The sequence below is a fragment of the Peromyscus maniculatus genome, chromosome 14 (assembly GCF_049852395.1).
Source record: "Peromyscus maniculatus bairdii isolate BWxNUB_F1_BW_parent chromosome 14, HU_Pman_BW_mat_3.1, whole genome shotgun sequence".
Classification (NCBI taxonomy): domain Eukaryota; kingdom Metazoa; phylum Chordata; class Mammalia; order Rodentia; family Cricetidae; genus Peromyscus; species Peromyscus maniculatus.
In genome coordinates, this window is record NC_134865.1 from 44001950 (window position 1) to 44017898 (window position 15949).

A 15949-nucleotide genomic window follows, 5' to 3' on the forward strand; every position below is an offset into this window, starting at 1 on the left:
GCCGTGCTCAGGGCCAGTATACACCACCTGGGGACTAGATGCTGCCATCTAATCAGCAGATGACCTTTGACCGAGCACAGGAGAGAGAGTCTAGGGATGGGGCTGTAGCTCAGTGGCAGAGTGTTTGCTTAGCATGCGTGAGGCCTTGGGTTCAGTCCCCAGCGCCAGGGAGCGTGGCGGACAGGTCTGTATGCTAAGTGGCTGCTGTTCCTGGCTGGGTGAAGATGTGCTCGGTTGCTTCCGTGTACCAGCTGAGGTGCGCTTGCCTCCAACGAGACTCTTCTCACAGTCGGGTTAGACTGACCATTGGTTCTGTGCCATGGAAGAGGCAAAGAATTGCAAGCCTTTGGGTTCTCCAGGAAGTGAGTCCACTTCCTTTCCCCCGGGCTTTTCTGTTACCATGGATACAAAAGCACAAAGGGACGACTCTGATCACTTCTCTTCCTGGCAGGTTTGTAACCAGGTTCATTGATTTGGATGGCCTGTCCTGTATTCTCAACTTCCTGAAGACGATGGACTATGAGACCTCTGAGTCTCGGATACATACCTCCCTCATTGGCTGTATAAAGGCACTGATGAACAACTCTCAGGGCCGGGCCCATGTCCTGGCTCACTCGGAGAGTATTAATGTGATCGCTCAGAGTCTGAGCACAGAGAACATTAAAACAAAGGTGGCCGTGCTGGAAATCCTGGGCGCTGTGTGCCTGGTTCCTGGGGGTCACAAGAAAGTTCTGCAGGCAATGCTGCACTACCAGAAGTATGCCAGTGAGAGAACCCGCTTCCAGGTAGGGGCGCCCACAGGCTTTCTCACTCACCCCGCTCTGTATAAAGACAAGTGCCTTTCCTGGCCCTGGAGGGGGATTATTGATAGTTCCTCCCGGTGCCCACACTTTGTCTGCAAACATCTCCTCTCCCTTAGGTTCAAGAACTGGAAAATAAAACATGCTTTCTACCATTGATCATTCTGGGGTCTAAGATATACTGAACTCAAAACTGTGACCCTGGGCTGGAGTATGTGTTGCCCTCACAGAGGGAGGGCCTGGGTTCAGTTTTCGGCACCCACGTGGGGATTCACAGCAATCCATAATTCCAGTTCCAGGAGATCTAATGACCTCTGATCTCTGGGCACCAAGCACACACGTGGTGCACATACACAGATGCAGGGAGGACACACATACAATAGAAACAAATACATTTCATAAAATAAAATTTAGAACAAAATCTGTGACTGCATCCTCTATATTACGTAGCATACAGCTTTTGAGTCCACGGGGTGGAATGTTCCCTGAAAACTTTGCAGGTCATTATTCTTTATTTAGGATCAAAATAATAGTGAGATTATGTTACCATATTTTTACTCAAAAGTAAAAAGCACGTGGAGACAAGCAAAGTTTCCTGTATTTTATGTCCACCTGCTGTGCACACACCTGGAAAAGAGTTCATAGCCCCAATCCTGAGTTACAGAGGAGGCTGTCTGTGAATCAGTGTCATTCTGACTAAGTGATATCTGAAAAATTAACTTCCTGTTTGTATAATTGACAGACATTAATTAATGACTTGGACAAAAGCACTGGGCGTTATCGGGATGAAGTGAGTCTCAAGACTGCCATCATGTCCTTCATCAATGCAGTGCTAAGCCAAGGAGCCGGAGTGGTAAGAACTCTGCCCTGCAGTCTTACATGGATAGCGTTAAAAACACCTTTCCAGTGTGGTGACTATATAGTGGAAAAACCATAACTTTGTATCATGTCCCCCTTTTATTTTCAGGAGAGTTTGGATTTTCGACTCCATCTTCGTTATGAATTTTTGATGTTAGGAATTCAACCGGTTATAGATAAATTAAGGGAACATGAAAATTCAACATTAGACAGGTAAGTCGTACTTGTTCCAGCTTGAGAGGCTCCATGCAGTATCCACCACATGACCCTGTAGCAGATGAAGTGCCAGCCCATGGGCTGCTTTCAGCCTGCCTGTCACATCATGAGCTTGCACAGCCTGTTACTTCAAATTATGGTCTGTTGGTGACACTTCATCAGTGAGGGAAGCAGTGTGGCATAGAGAGCTTCATGTGGCCCAGTCTGTCCTGCCATGGTCTTGCCTCTGCTATGTATCCTGCTGAAGTTACTCACAGTTTCTGAACTTAGTATTTTTAATACCTATAAAAATGGTAATGATGTCGATGGCAGCTGGACTCTAGTTCTGTCGTAAGAACCGCCTCTGAGACCTGTGGAATCACTTAGAAGCTTTATTGAGTGCCAGTCCCCAGCCACTGTTCAGTTGTTACCATTTCTGAGGCATCCCCAGCTTGCAGATGCTTGCCTCCGCCGCTGTCTCCCTCATCCACACCCCAGCATGCCCTTCTCCGTGACAGTCAATGGAGGTGGCCCAAACACACTTATCTCGGCCCTTCTATTTAGTGTTTCTTTGCCTTCGAACACCTTTCACAGATGTTCCGATCACTTGTTCCCTTACTCTGCAGAGTGCCCATTTCAGCTTCTATTCCCTTCTCTGTTTTCCCTCCTCTTACCATTGTGTGTTTGTCCTCATAAACGACATCATCCCTGGACTGCAGATCTCGGAGTGGAGGTTCATGAAAACTCGCACAAATAAATGAAGCACACGAATAGTTCTTTTCTGATTTGTAACTCAACAGCAAGTCACGTGTGGGGAATGGGCTTGTTTCTCCATGAAAGAGTCAGCAGTTGAATCTGGACAATTTTTAGATTTGATAAGCATTCATTCATTTGATAATTACTTACTATGTGCTATGAGCCCTACGTTTTCTTTTTTTTTCTTCTCCTTCTTTTTTTTTTCTCTTATTTAGCTCAGATACGTTTTGTTTTTTTCCTTAGAAGGAACATGGTTTTTCAAGACAGGGTTTCTCTGTATAGCTTTGCACCTTTCCTGGGACTCACTTGGTAGCCCAGGCTGGCCTCGAACTTACAGAGATCCGCCTGGCGCTGCCTCCCGAGTGCTGGGATTAAAGGCATGAGCCACCACCACCCAGCACCATGCTTCTTTTGTAGACAGCTCTAAAAATCAGGAAGGGCCTTTTTAATCTGTCTTTGCGGGCCGGAGGGTCAACCCCAGGGCCTTACATGTGATGCACTCACTCTCTACTCTTCTGTATCCCCTGCCTTTGCTTTCTGAGCCAGGCACTCAACTGTGCAGCCAGCCTGGGCTTGAGCTTGGGCTGCCCCTCTCTCTACCTCCTGAGTGATGGGTTCACATCAGTACACTACCACAGTGTGCCTAGGCCTACACTTGAACATCCTGAGTCCTTTGTACTTGAGCTTGTGAGATGTTCCACTTTTACTAATTTTTGTTCAATTACCTTTCAGGCATCTAGACTTTTTTGAAATGCTCCGAAATGAAGATGAACTAGAATTTGCCAAAAGATTTGAGCTGGTATGTGTTCTTATCATTGTTCTGTGTGACTCGTCAGATGATAGGGTTAGCCTCTTGAAATGCATGTTCTGTGTTGGCGGGGCCGGTGCAGCCTGTGAGCAAAGGTGAAGAAGCCCTGTTGTGCTACCCAAGGGTCCGCTTGTGTCTGTGTGCGTGCACTCTCCCTCTGATGGGAATCATGACATTGCTGTCTGATCCAGGTTTGTTTTCCCTGTGAAATAGGTCCACATAGACACAAAAAGTGCCACTCAGATGTTTGAGCTGACCAGGAAGAGGCTGACTCACAGTGAAGCCTACCCGCACTTCATGTCCGTTCTGCACCATTGTCTCCAGATGCCTTGTGAGTGGTAGGGCTGTGGGAGCCATGGAGAGCGGGGACAGCGTCCCGACGGTTCCATCTTCTCGACAGTACTAACTAGGTTGGGTGCATCCCAGGGACCCCAAGCCACAGCATTGTGGCTTCCCAGTGTTTGTTTCCTCACAGAAAAGGGGCAGTTACAAAATCCTCAGAATGAAATGACCTACAATTTACTTGGATTTCAAAACCAATGCATGCCTCACAACACATGTAGGAAGGGGTGTGGAGTGTGCCTCGTGATCAGATCTGTGTCTCCACGGGTGTCTGCTCTTGAAAACTACTCATCCTAATTTACAAACAGCTTGAAGGTTGTGTCTTTCCCTCTTTTCCCTTTTAGACAAGAGAAGTGGTAACACAGTTCAGTACTGGCTGCTGCTAGACAGAATCATACAGCAAATAGTTATCCAGAATGACAAAGGACAGGACCCCGACTCCACACCTTTGGAAAACTTTAATATTAAGAACGTCGTAAGAATGTAAGTCTCTTCTCACCTTGATGTCTGTGAGGTCGTGGTGGCAATGGGGGACCCTCACTTTCCTACGTCAGGATACAGCTGAGGCAGATGAAACGTGCTAGGGTCAAACTGCGTTACAGATCAGCCCATGCACTGTGGCCAAGTGACACCTGGGTTTCACCGAGGCCTCTCTGCAGCACCCTGTGTGTGTGCCCAACACGTTTGGCAATGGGGGGCATGTTTTGTTCTCTGTAACAAGTGTCCCTTTAACTATTCTGCAGGCTGGTTAATGAAAATGAAGTCAAGCAGTGGAAAGAACAGGCAGAGAAAATGAGAAAAGGTAAACGGCAAGGCCCTGGCGGGGGTGGCTGCGCTCCGGGGACTTCTCATCACGGCTTCGTGCTCACTTCTGTGCATCAATAGCCTTTCCTTTTTCACGTCCTAGGGCACTCGGGCGGGGTTGACTTTTTAAAATCAAACCATTCCGTTCTCTTGCTGTTTCCCAGCTCCTTCGTACTTTTGTTTTATTATGCTGGAAGAGTTTTAGAAAAGATTGGGACATTTATTGCTCAGACTTCAGGAATTGAAAACAAAGAAATACAGTTGTGGGGTTTTGTTTTGTTTTCTTTTTTTAAGGGCTCCTACAATGGCTCAGTGGGTAAAAGTGCTCGCCTCCAAGCCTGACAGCCTGAGTTTGATCCCCAGGACCCACATAGTGGAAGGAAAGAACTGGCTCTTACCTTTAACTTACACATATGTGTGTGTTCCCAGCCCCCATGCACATATGCATACACACACACACACACACACACACACACACACACACACACACACACACATACAAATTATTTTTTAAAAGAATTCATTAGCTCAAAACTACTGAGCATGCAAGTCCCTGCCCCACAGCTGCCCTTCACTTAAAGTATTTGAGGTTGAATAAATACAAGAAGCCTAGGATTTCTGCAGACTCTTAGGACACAAGCGCGGGCTGAGCACTGGTCTCAGCAGTTCGGTTCTCTCCGCGGCTCTGATGTGGGCCCAGTCATAGAAAGAGAAATCCTGCAGGAAATCAGTAGTCACTGTGGAGACAGACATGTGGTATTAGACTCTGCCTTTGATGCTGCCAGTCAGGCTCTGATGGGAGAGACATTTGTGTTCCTCCTGGTGCCGGCCACGCGCAGAAGCCTACAGCTTCCCTCCCTCCTTCAGAATCTTAGCAATGAAAGTCACCTCTGGGAAAGCAGTCTCACCTCCGCACTCCTCCCCACACTGGATGATGGACTGCTCCACTCATCACAGCCATTCAGTCGCAGCCAGTGAAATCCAGCATCTGATGTTCTGAAGCATCTGAACAAGTGGTCCAGAGCTGCCTGGGCACCCCCTCTCCCCACACCACATTTTCCCAGAGCCACTGACTGGGCGAGACAAACGTCAGCTCTGCTGTGCTCCCTGGGCCTGCTGTTCACCCACATGGCTCTCAGATCGTCTTTACAGTACATTCCAGAACCTGCTCTGGATGGGGAGAAGCAAAGCCCTGACTAGGACTAAGATAAAACGAGAGATTGAGCCATAGAGAAAGAATAAATATAGTCCGTTTTCTAGTCAGCCTCGGTGGCCACCTGACTTAGGCCAGCGTTATCTGAGGCAGTCTCAGTTTGGGGGTTACCTTGATCAGATCGGCCTGTGGATATGTCTCTGAGGCATTTTCTTGAATGCAGATTGATGTAGGAGGGCCCAGCTCACTGTGGGCAGTGCCGTCCCTAGGCAGGTAGGTCTGAGCTGTATAGGAAAGGTAGCTGACTGTGAGCTTGAGGGCAGGCCAGCAAGCAGTGTTTTGTAGTTTACCTTCAAGCTCCTGGGAAGTTCCTGTACTGACTTCCTTCAATGCTCGATTGTGACCTTGAAGTATAAGATCGAAAACACCCTTTCCTACTTAGGATGCTTTTAGTCATGTTTATCACAGCTACCAAAAGCAGATGGGAACAGCCAGTGAGTAGATGGTTAAGAGCGTACTTTAGAATGCATAGGTTTGCAGTCAAGAGCACTTGGGACGTGAGATTTTGAACTGTCCAATCATACATTCAGGGGATACCCGAATCTCTGGTGTCTTGAGCTGTGCTGCTTCTCAGTGGGAGTCTGAACTCTAACCTCCTTCCTGTGAGCAATGACATCTTCTTCTCCCCTCTGGTGATTCCCCTCTTCCACAGCATGGGGAGTGAACCTCACTCGCGGGTTGTTGTGAAGATTACATTGAAAAGAACTGGAAAGTTAGCATAGCGTCAGCACATACGAAATACACAGCAAATGCTAGAAAGCATTCCAGGGTTCGGAGGTCGGGTGGTGTGGGAGAGAGTCCCCAAGGTCGGTGGGAAGATGGGGTGGGGAGGGAAGTTGCAATACAACAGACGAGAAGAGAAATTACAGATAAGATGAGTTCTCTTCTGGAAGCTTCAGCTAGCAAAGTTAGATTGAATCGTTGACAATTTCAAAGGAGGAGATAGGAAGTTGTTTGGACCTACACGTGGGAGACTATTTGAGGGAGAAGTCTATGGAGCACAGGACCCTGAGAAGGATCTGTAAAAGCTCAGTGACTGGATAGTACGTGATATTAGTTTAGGAGACGGTTTTCAGCCTGGCACTTCCTAAAGCTGCCGTTACCTTAGGACCATCAAGGAGCCGGTTCTGACCTGTTTCCTAAGCCCTGCCCCCGCCTGCTGTTTAGACTGCTTGCAGAGGGCTTTGGACAGGGATCTTGAAATGTTAGGACCGCTCACCGAATCGGAGGCATAGCCAGATTTGTCAAAGGCGAATCATGAAAGAGGGGAAGGAACGTTCCTAATCTCTTCATTATCAGTGATGAATGAAGTGGAGAGAGAAGAAGGAAAATGGAACACAGTAAGGTGGTTCAAATGTGGACCCGAAGTCAGCCATCGGGGAGTGGTAAATGGGACTGAAGGGCTTGGGTTGTAATTTGGAAGCTGACAAGACTCGAGGAATTTAATGGCTCACACCTTCCTGCAAATTCCATTTCGGGGAGCCATAGAGGAGGGAAGGTGGAAAGAGACAGTAAGAGCCTAAACGTGTTCTCCAGTTGAGAAGTAGAGCCCGGCTGTGTGTAGCCCAGCCCAGCGGGCTGTATCCCACACGCATTTGTTGATGTGAAAAGAAGAGGCACCGAGGGCAAGTGTGTGAAATAAGAACTTGCAGCCTAAACGTCATCATTTCTCTTTTCCGAAGCCCGTCCCTCCTGTCAGCAGGCTTATAATCACTGGCAGCATGAACACCGTCACTCTGAAATCCATGCCCCGTCGTCCATGACACCACACCTGGGAAAGTCAGTTACCACAGCCGAGGAGAGCTCCCTTTTGTCCTCTCAGTCCCGTGGTTCCCGTGCCTAATCAGCACGGCTACCCTTAAGATACTGAATGCAGAGACAATAACATGGTTTTCATGTTGACTGCCAGAAGCAGAAAGGACTGAGATAGCCCTCCAAGGAGGCAGGAGACATACCTCAGCTCAGAGTGCACAGAGGCCTGCCAGCAGCGATCTGTCGCAGCACAGAATCCTTCTCCTGCTAGTGGGACAAAGCCAACACATCATTCCCCAGGGCTGGGCTTCTCGCTGCCCCATTTCTAATGTGTGAGAAGGGGCCTTCTTTTAATAGCCCCTTCCCCTGGTGGAGCTGTTAGGCCACCTCTGTGTCAGGACTCAGAATCAAGATAGCGTTCTCCAGGAGAAGTCGCTCAAACGTTGTTCCCTCCCATTTTTAGAACCACGGCCTTGGGGCCTCTTCTTTGGTCTTTCCCAAAATGTAGTTGCTAAATTCGTTGTATGAGGCCTGATCCCAGCATGAGCACTGGTTAGCTCTTGAGCTGCCCTTCTGTGGGGAAGAAGATTGGGGCCTAGGGCAAGCTGACCCACAATCTCTACATCATCCGCAGCCCATTTTTTTTTTCTTTTAAAGCAAGTGCTCCATCTCTGAGGACTGTTTTCCTGTCCCGCTTTCTCGTACAGAACACAATGAGCTGCAGCAGAAGCTGGAGAAGAAGGAGAGAGAGTGTGACGCCAAGACCCAAGAGAAGGAGGAGATGATGCAGACCCTGAATAAGATGAAAGAGAAGCTCGAAAAGGAGACCACGGAGCACAAGCAAGTCAAGCAGCAGGTGGCAGACCTCACAGCGCAGCTCCACGAGCTCAGCAGGGTGAGGGCTGAGACCCGGCCTCCTGTCCTGGGGGGTCCGGACCCTGTTCTTCTGGGCCTATTGCGCTGGAGTAGACACTTCTGATGGAGGAATGAGCTCGGAAATGTTTCACGGTTGACCTCAGTAGTGGCCTCGAACCACCAGCATCCTGTGGCTTCGGTAGCAGAGGTGGTTTGGGGTTGAGTTTTGACCACCAATCTTGTCCTAAGAACAAAGGAAATCATCCCATTAGTTGCTTAGAAAAGGGGTGCCATGAAAACCAAACTGTAGGATGGTGCAAGTGAGCCAGAGAAAGGCTCCACCAATAAGCACTTATGTGTCGAAGGACGAGAGGGTCCAGGAAGGTCCGTTTGACTTACCCACCCTTGAAACCCACGTTCTGGCAAATGTGGGTACACTGTTGCCTGTTCCTTAGATGAGATTAGAGTCTTGAAGTCATCCAGTGAGTTTTCTTCTTCCATTGATTCTTCTTGATCTTCTCTTTCCAGAGGGCTGTCTGTGCTTCAGTCCCAGGAGGACCCTCACCTGGAGCCCCAGGGGGACCCTTTCCTTCCTCTGGGCTTGGATCTCTTCTCCCTCCCCCACCACCCCCACTTATTCCAGGTGGAGCCCTTCCCCCTCCACCACCTCCCCTCCCTCCTGGGGGTCCTCCCCCTCCCCCAGGGCCTCCTCCCTTAGGGGGACTCCTGCCACCTCCCGGTGCCCCAGTGAGTCTGACCCTCAAGAAGAAAAACATTCCCCAGCCCACCAACGCACTCAAGTCCTTCAACTGGTCTAAGCTGCCTGAGGTAAGCCGTTTGTCCCCATGTCCCATGAGTGATCAGTGCACGGTACCTGAAGCTCAGTGTCCTCACAGAGGGGGAAATGTCCCTGCTGCTGGATAGCCTGGCCATCTAGTGTGGACTCAGGGTTCCCCCCAGCTCCTGTCTTAGCTGGTAATGTCTCTGAAATAATTACACATGGTTTCAAACCAGCTTGCCAAAGCATCCTGTAGAATTAAAAATTTGAAATAGTAGTACTTAAAAAACAAAACAAAACACTTTTTTTCTGTATGACTGTCAATCATAAACCTTGTTAACTTGATGTTTCTAGAACAAATTGGAAGGAACAGTATGGACCGAAATCGATGATACCAAAGTCTTCAAACTTCTAGACCTTGAAGACCTAGAAAGAACTTTCTCTGCCTACCAAAGACAGCAGGTAACACGTGCCTTCCAGATGCCCCAAAATACTGTGTCCTTATGCATGATCCCTGGGCCATCCGCTGGAACCGTGACTCACAAGCACTTTGGTGCTCATGATGTTTGCTCTCCCCTGATGTGGTCCTGCAGAGCGGCATAACTACATGTCCATGTGTGTGTCCAGTGGCCATCAGTGCATGCTAACTACTTGAAGGCATGTGGACTCTCTGTGGAGAAGCTTCCTATCATAGTATATGTCCAAGGTCTTCTTTCTGTATGTACAGAGAGCACTGTATCTTGTCTGTGCCTATTCAAATCTAAGAACAATAGTGTCACCTTACACTATTGTTTCTGAAACCATTCTGGGCTGTCTGAGTTAAAAGAAATATCAAATGGTTAGTCTCAGAATCCAAATGCTTTTTAGACTTGATGGACTCTTTAGAAGTATGAGGCTTTGTAAAAACTGTAATTTGGCAGCTAAATAGACTCTACAGAGGAATTTGAACCAAATGTCATGAACATTATAGGTTCATTAGTGGGGTTGCCCAAGCTGAGCAAGTATGAAAATGTCAGTGATACCAGTAGAGCCAGAGAGGCTACTACTAACACTTCCATAATGGTAGAAGAGCATGCGGTGTGGTGCCCACTGCCTGCACACACTGATGAGGCCTGCTCATATCTGTGTAGACTCTCACGTTGCTCTAGAAGGCTTCCTCCAAAGGTCTAAAGTGTAGGCCGAAAGTTAGAACATGGTAGCTAGAAATAGAGAGTTCAGGGGAACAAAGAAAAAGTGAGTTAAAATCAACCAGAGTCCTGGAGAAGGGAAAATTGAGCCCAGGAGTATGGAGTGAAAGGTTCTTAAGGCGGACTAATGGAGAGGACCTGTGAACAGTGCACACTGCATTTGGATGGGCAAACACAGGTGCTGGGCATCTGCACAGGGGTGTCCTGAGGGCTTAAACAAGCAGAAGACTTCCTGGTCTGCCTTCTTGGCTCAGTCCCTCAGAAGGAATATCTCAAAAAAGAAGTGCTAGGCACCAAGGAGATGGACAGAGGCTACAGAGAAACTAAGGTGGGATCTCTTTTCAGGATGGTTTTTTATGTGGCTGCCTGGGAGACGGGGTGTTATTCACTAGAGGACTTTGCTGGAAGAGAGGGTAAGCGTCTGTGCAGGGCCTTTTGTGCTGGTTCAGTAGAATAGGAAAGTAAGGTTAGTTGCCTGCCATGGTGCTATGGAGCCCGAAGCCTGAAGCCAGCCCCTTCGTAAGTGAGACGATGCCATGCTGAGCGCTGGAGGCACCAAGGAAGGGGAGGTGAGGATAAGGGAGGTGAGGGCTTGTTCGGAGGAGAACAGTACACTTTACATTTCAAAGAACAAACTAAGGTGTGTTCGGAGCTCTTGTCCTGTAGTTCCTGTGCCCATAGTCATCGTCCCTCATTGGCTGCTGGTGCCTCTTCCGTCTCTGATGTCCTAGGAAGGAGGCCCCTGCACCTTGGCATAACATTTTAGCAGATTTCCAAGTAATTCAAGTAATCCTCTGATCTGGCTACAAGTCCCATTTCCTCCACACTTGAGGCTGTCTGAGGTGAAGGATTGGAAACTCAGAAAAGTGGATGAGATGGAGAGAAAGCTGCAGGTATTCCACACAGTGCATTCAAGTCTGAGCATGTCGGTTGCATTTGTGAGGAAGGCAGGTGGTTGAAAGGCCCGAGTTTACAAGCCTCATAATTAACTGGCTTTCAGCAGAAAGGACAGAAGGATGCTGCCAAATGCTCTGGGACAAATATGTGGACAGTTTTCAAGAGTTCTGGGAGACACAATTGCAGAAAGCTCTGCAACTGAGTAACTGTCTCCTAGCAACCACCACTGTTTAAGTAGTCAGTAGTCATCCCTGACTGCATGGACCAAATGTTTCAGTTCTTCCTAACATGGGTACACTGGTGAGGAGGATGGGCATCACTATTTCCAGCAATACTTTCTGAAGGACAATTTCAACACACCCGTTCCACTTGAGTATTTTAAATATTCCCTTCTGCTATAAAAATAGAAGAGAAACCATCACTCTATTTTCCAAATGAGGGTAACTTGAGCCATTTCATTGCATTTACATTGTTGAGAGTCAGAAAATGAAAAGCTACGGGCATTTCAATTGTAATGTGTAGATCAGAGTAAATGAGGTGGAGCGCCTGCCACTTGACTAGTCCTTCATCCCAGAGCGGCAACAGCAGAGACCTGTGCATGTTCATTCCAGGCATGGCAGCACATTGCGCAATTAGCACCACATTTAAACCGCTCTTATTTCTAGTACCACATGAATATCGAGAACCCATCTTTTCTGTCATCTTTTTCCTTCATATAAAGCTATGAAACTGGTCACATTCTGGACTTCAGCCATTTCTTTGTGTAGATGAATTTTTCAGGCAGGAAGAGGAACACAAAAACGTCAGTACCATAGGACCCTCAGAGCCTAATTTGGAGATAACACAGCAGTATCAGATTAGCATGATTTAAATAAGGAGTGACACTTTGGGAATGTATATATGCATGTATATATAAACACACATCTACATAAATATATAAAATATATCAATTGATTTGAGAATTATTCTATTTAGTGTGTCAAAGGATTCAAATGATGCAAATACATTCAACCTTTACATAGGACCACAATATATTTATCCTATAAAGCAGAGATGGGAAAAACCATAAGTAACTGTCACAGGGACCAAGATGGTGGTCACTATTGAAAACTAGCTATTTTTCTGGCACTAGGTGATATAAACAGTTCTTAATCACATCAACCCTAAAATTTAGTGCTCAAGGAGCTCCTGTACTTACTTTCTTATTCAATTCTCACCCCAGCTCTAGGAGGGACGTAATATTCTGATATTACAGATACTGAAAATAGGGCTTAGTGTGTACTCAGTATCCCAACAGGTGACACCCAGGAGTACAGAGTGCAGAGTTCTTGGTCTCCCTTTGTTCTCTAATCTGTGGTTTATTCATTACCACTACCAGACTGTGGGGAGTGGGTTTTTTGTAAGTGCATGCATTAAAGGTGTAGAGAGCCGATTATGTAAGCTTATGCCTCCCATGAAATGGAGTTAATAGCGTGCAGCTATTCCCCTGTGCACATTCCACAAGTTCATTTGAAAGTCAATCCCTTGAATCTGAAGACCTTTTTCTCATTGGAACTGCGTTACACACGATCTCCAGGATAGCCACAAGAGACCAGTTTTTAATACCTAACATTAGATGCTGTGTAATAGTTTTACTCAGATAAAGTTGAGTAGTCCTCACATCTTTAATGGGAAATTTTCACCTTGACATGCTATCAATTCGTATCTATGCAGTCAGATGGAGGGAAAATGAGCTAAAAACACCACATTTGCCTGGAAGTAGAATTACTCTTTAGCAGCCCACTAGCAGCTCACAGTGTCTCCCTCCTTCTTGCCCTTTGCCTGAGGACAGTTCTTCTTTCAGGAGCCTGTGCTCACCATAGAGTGGCCATTTCAAAGCCACGCTCCTTTGACTTAGGGAACAAAGGAGAGCAGCTACTGGCCCAGGCTCCATTCCCCATTCTCCAGCTCTCCTGTGAGAGTGTAGTATCGTAAGTCCTCAGGGTCTCATTTGGAATATCCAGGTGAGCTACAGGTTCCTTATGAATCGTAAAGGAATTTTTCCTTTTTTATATTTCTTTTTTACAGTTAAGTTAGTCTGCATCTGACTTTCACATTGAAAAAATCATTTAACAGTTTTTTTTTTCCTTCAACCATGTCAATTTTCTCGTTCTGCTTTGGCTTTGCACACTGGGGACAGAGTCTCGGGCTTCATGCACACACACTAAGCAAGGGCTCTGTCACTGAGCTGTAGCCCCAGGTCCCCGTCGTCATGATTCTCAGTCTTAGTACTTAAAGACAAGAAAAACTGTGACACTTGCTGTTGGGTTTGTTCATTTGTTTTTTAACTGTAGTGCTGGACAGATGGTTTAGTAGGTAAAGTCACTTGCCACCAAGCCAAATGACCTGAGTTCAAACCCTGGGGACCCATGTGGTAGAAGGGGAGAGCAGACTTCCACAATTGTCTTCTGACTCTGTGCATATGTTATGGCATGGGGGTACCCATGTACACACGCACACATACACACACAACACACACACATACACAGAAATAAGTAAACCCAATTTTTAAGTGTAGTTTGAGGGTCTGTACCTAGTTTCCGCGGTAAGAGTTAGCAAATACAAGATTGTATGTAATTCTTAGCGTATGTTTCAATTTGAAAGGATTAAGATCCGTTCATGTAAGGATTATCATTTTCTATGCAAGGTTGGGCCATCATTTCTTTGTGAAACCATTTATAGTAGTTTACAAGCATTGGTCCCTGAAAATACAAATACCAACCTCATATTTATATTCCAAGATCATTTCTATTACCCTTTGATTTCCGAGGGAATAAAGTTTCAAACAGAATCTTTGCATACTTGAAATGAACCTGGGAGTTTCATTATTTCTAGTGCGCCCCACCTAATAAAACCCATCCTATTTGTGATTTTATTTGTAATATGCTGATTACTGGGTCTTCAAAGAAGTGTTGTCTTAAGGCTAGCAATTGCCGAGCCCTCACGTGGCATTCTTCACCCTCTCTGGAAAGGTGAGATGTATCACTTAGCTATTAGCGCCCATGCTTATTGCTGCTCATGGTTACAGATGGAAGATCCGGACCAACCACTCTACCACTCAGCCAAAAGAAGAGCAGAGTGGGAAAGTGACTTGTCAGTTCTAAAGCTAAAACAGTTACGTCTTGTGTGTGCTTCTAGATTTGGGGCTTATAACGATGTGTCTGATACTGCGTAGGAAGTTTAACTTGCCTTATCACGTTTACCCTTCTCATTGATAAAAGACGGTAGACTGGTTCACCTCCGGGCATACAGCCAGGAAATGACAGCTAGCTGCCTGATTCCATAGACTGTCATACCAGAGGTCAGATGTCTTCCTTTCGCAACAGTGAATGAATTTTAGGTGTAATGTGAGGTCCTGGAAGCCTCCATAAAAATTTCTTTTTTGAAGAGTAGGCATGAGAGCAGGATCTAATCTAAAGGAGTACTTTCTCTTCGGTTAAGCTGACTTCACAGGGTTCATTTCACCATAGCCTTCTGCCCTTAACACTGCTTTTTTTGGAAGAGTCCTAAAGAGCCTCAGAGTAGAAGATCTGAATCATAACGAGCAAAAGAAAACTAGGATATCGGGCAGAAGACACGTTTCTTGTGGTTGTCAGCTTGCTTTTTAAATGCCTTTCCAGCGAAGTAGTCCTCCCGGTGTGGGCAGCCCAAGGGGAGGACTCACTCTGTTTCCCACTAGAAGAATGTTCGCCTGTCTAAAACTGGCCTTGGCAGTGCTGCCGAGACCAGGGAGACCTGAAGGAATCCGCTGAGCAAACGCTGGTGCACACACAGTCGGCCCGAAAGCTGCGGTGTGTTTTGTGCTCTGAAGCTTTGCTCATTCCTGCCCTGTAAAAGTATGCAGGAAAAGCTACCACTTCCTTGTAGCATGCCATTAGTTCCTCTTTCCCATCTTCGCTCCAAAACTTTTCTAAAAACTCATTCAAGAAGGAGCTGTGACCTTGTATGCTTGACCAGCCCAGAGACCACTGAGACATGCCTACCAACTGAGTTAGTGGTTTCTCAATTGCATGTGCTGTGCCCTCTGCCACCCCCCCACACACACACACACACACAGCACCTGCTGCCGTGGTTTGGACCCTCCAGGGTACTTGAGCTGGCCTTACTTAGGTTGCTCCACTTACTTTTCTTAACTCTTCCTGATGATACAAGAAGACAGGTTATTCCCACCAAAAGAAAAGCACATTTTCTATAGCAGTGGCCATTGTTCAGACATACTGATTAATTTAATTGGCAATCTCTGTTTTAACTAAAAATTCAACATGGTGGCTGGGAGTATAGTTCAATGGTAGAGTATTTGCCTAATGTGTGCACGTGCCTTGGTTTTGAGCGCCCTGTGTGTGTGTGTGTGTGTGTGTGTGTGTGTGCGTGCGCCACATCATACGTGCATATACCACATTGCATAAATGGGAGCCTGGTGGTTGTTTTAAAGAAGACTTGTACTCCTAGCTTGTCCTTCTAAGCCCTTTCTTTCCTGAATCTGATTTGCTACCACTCGAAGCGGAATGTAGCAAATGCCATCTGTTGTCTTCCTTTACACCAAATGTCTGGTACTGTGATCTTTACTGTGTCTTCAGCCAGACAGGCTCACTTGAGTTCATGACTGCAAGGCAGGAAGCATCTCCTGCTTTCTCCCCTGCACCACCAGTTCCTTGACTGCCTTGA

General features: G+C 46.7%; 1 protein-coding gene across 4 annotated transcripts in view; it reads left to right on the forward strand.

Annotated features, from left to right (window-relative positions):
• Daam1 (dishevelled associated activator of morphogenesis 1) overlaps positions 1–15949 on the forward strand; it is a 171054-nt gene that overhangs the window by 123827 nt on the left and 31278 nt on the right. For all 4 annotated transcript variants that reach the window (XM_006990719.4, XM_016008994.3, XM_006990720.4 and 1 more), the window contains exons 6-15: positions 452–785; positions 1543–1653; positions 1768–1871; positions 3342–3408; positions 3631–3748; positions 4104–4242; positions 4503–4561; positions 8236–8423; positions 8912–9211; positions 9516–9623. In XM_006990719.4, coding sequence (XP_006990781.1) covers positions 452–785; positions 1543–1653; positions 1768–1871; positions 3342–3408; positions 3631–3748; positions 4104–4242; positions 4503–4561; positions 8236–8423; positions 8912–9211; positions 9516–9623 — 1528 coding nt within the window. The remainder of the gene's footprint in view (positions 1–451; positions 786–1542; positions 1654–1767; positions 1872–3341; positions 3409–3630; positions 3749–4103; positions 4243–4502; positions 4562–8235; positions 8424–8911; positions 9212–9515; positions 9624–15949) is intronic.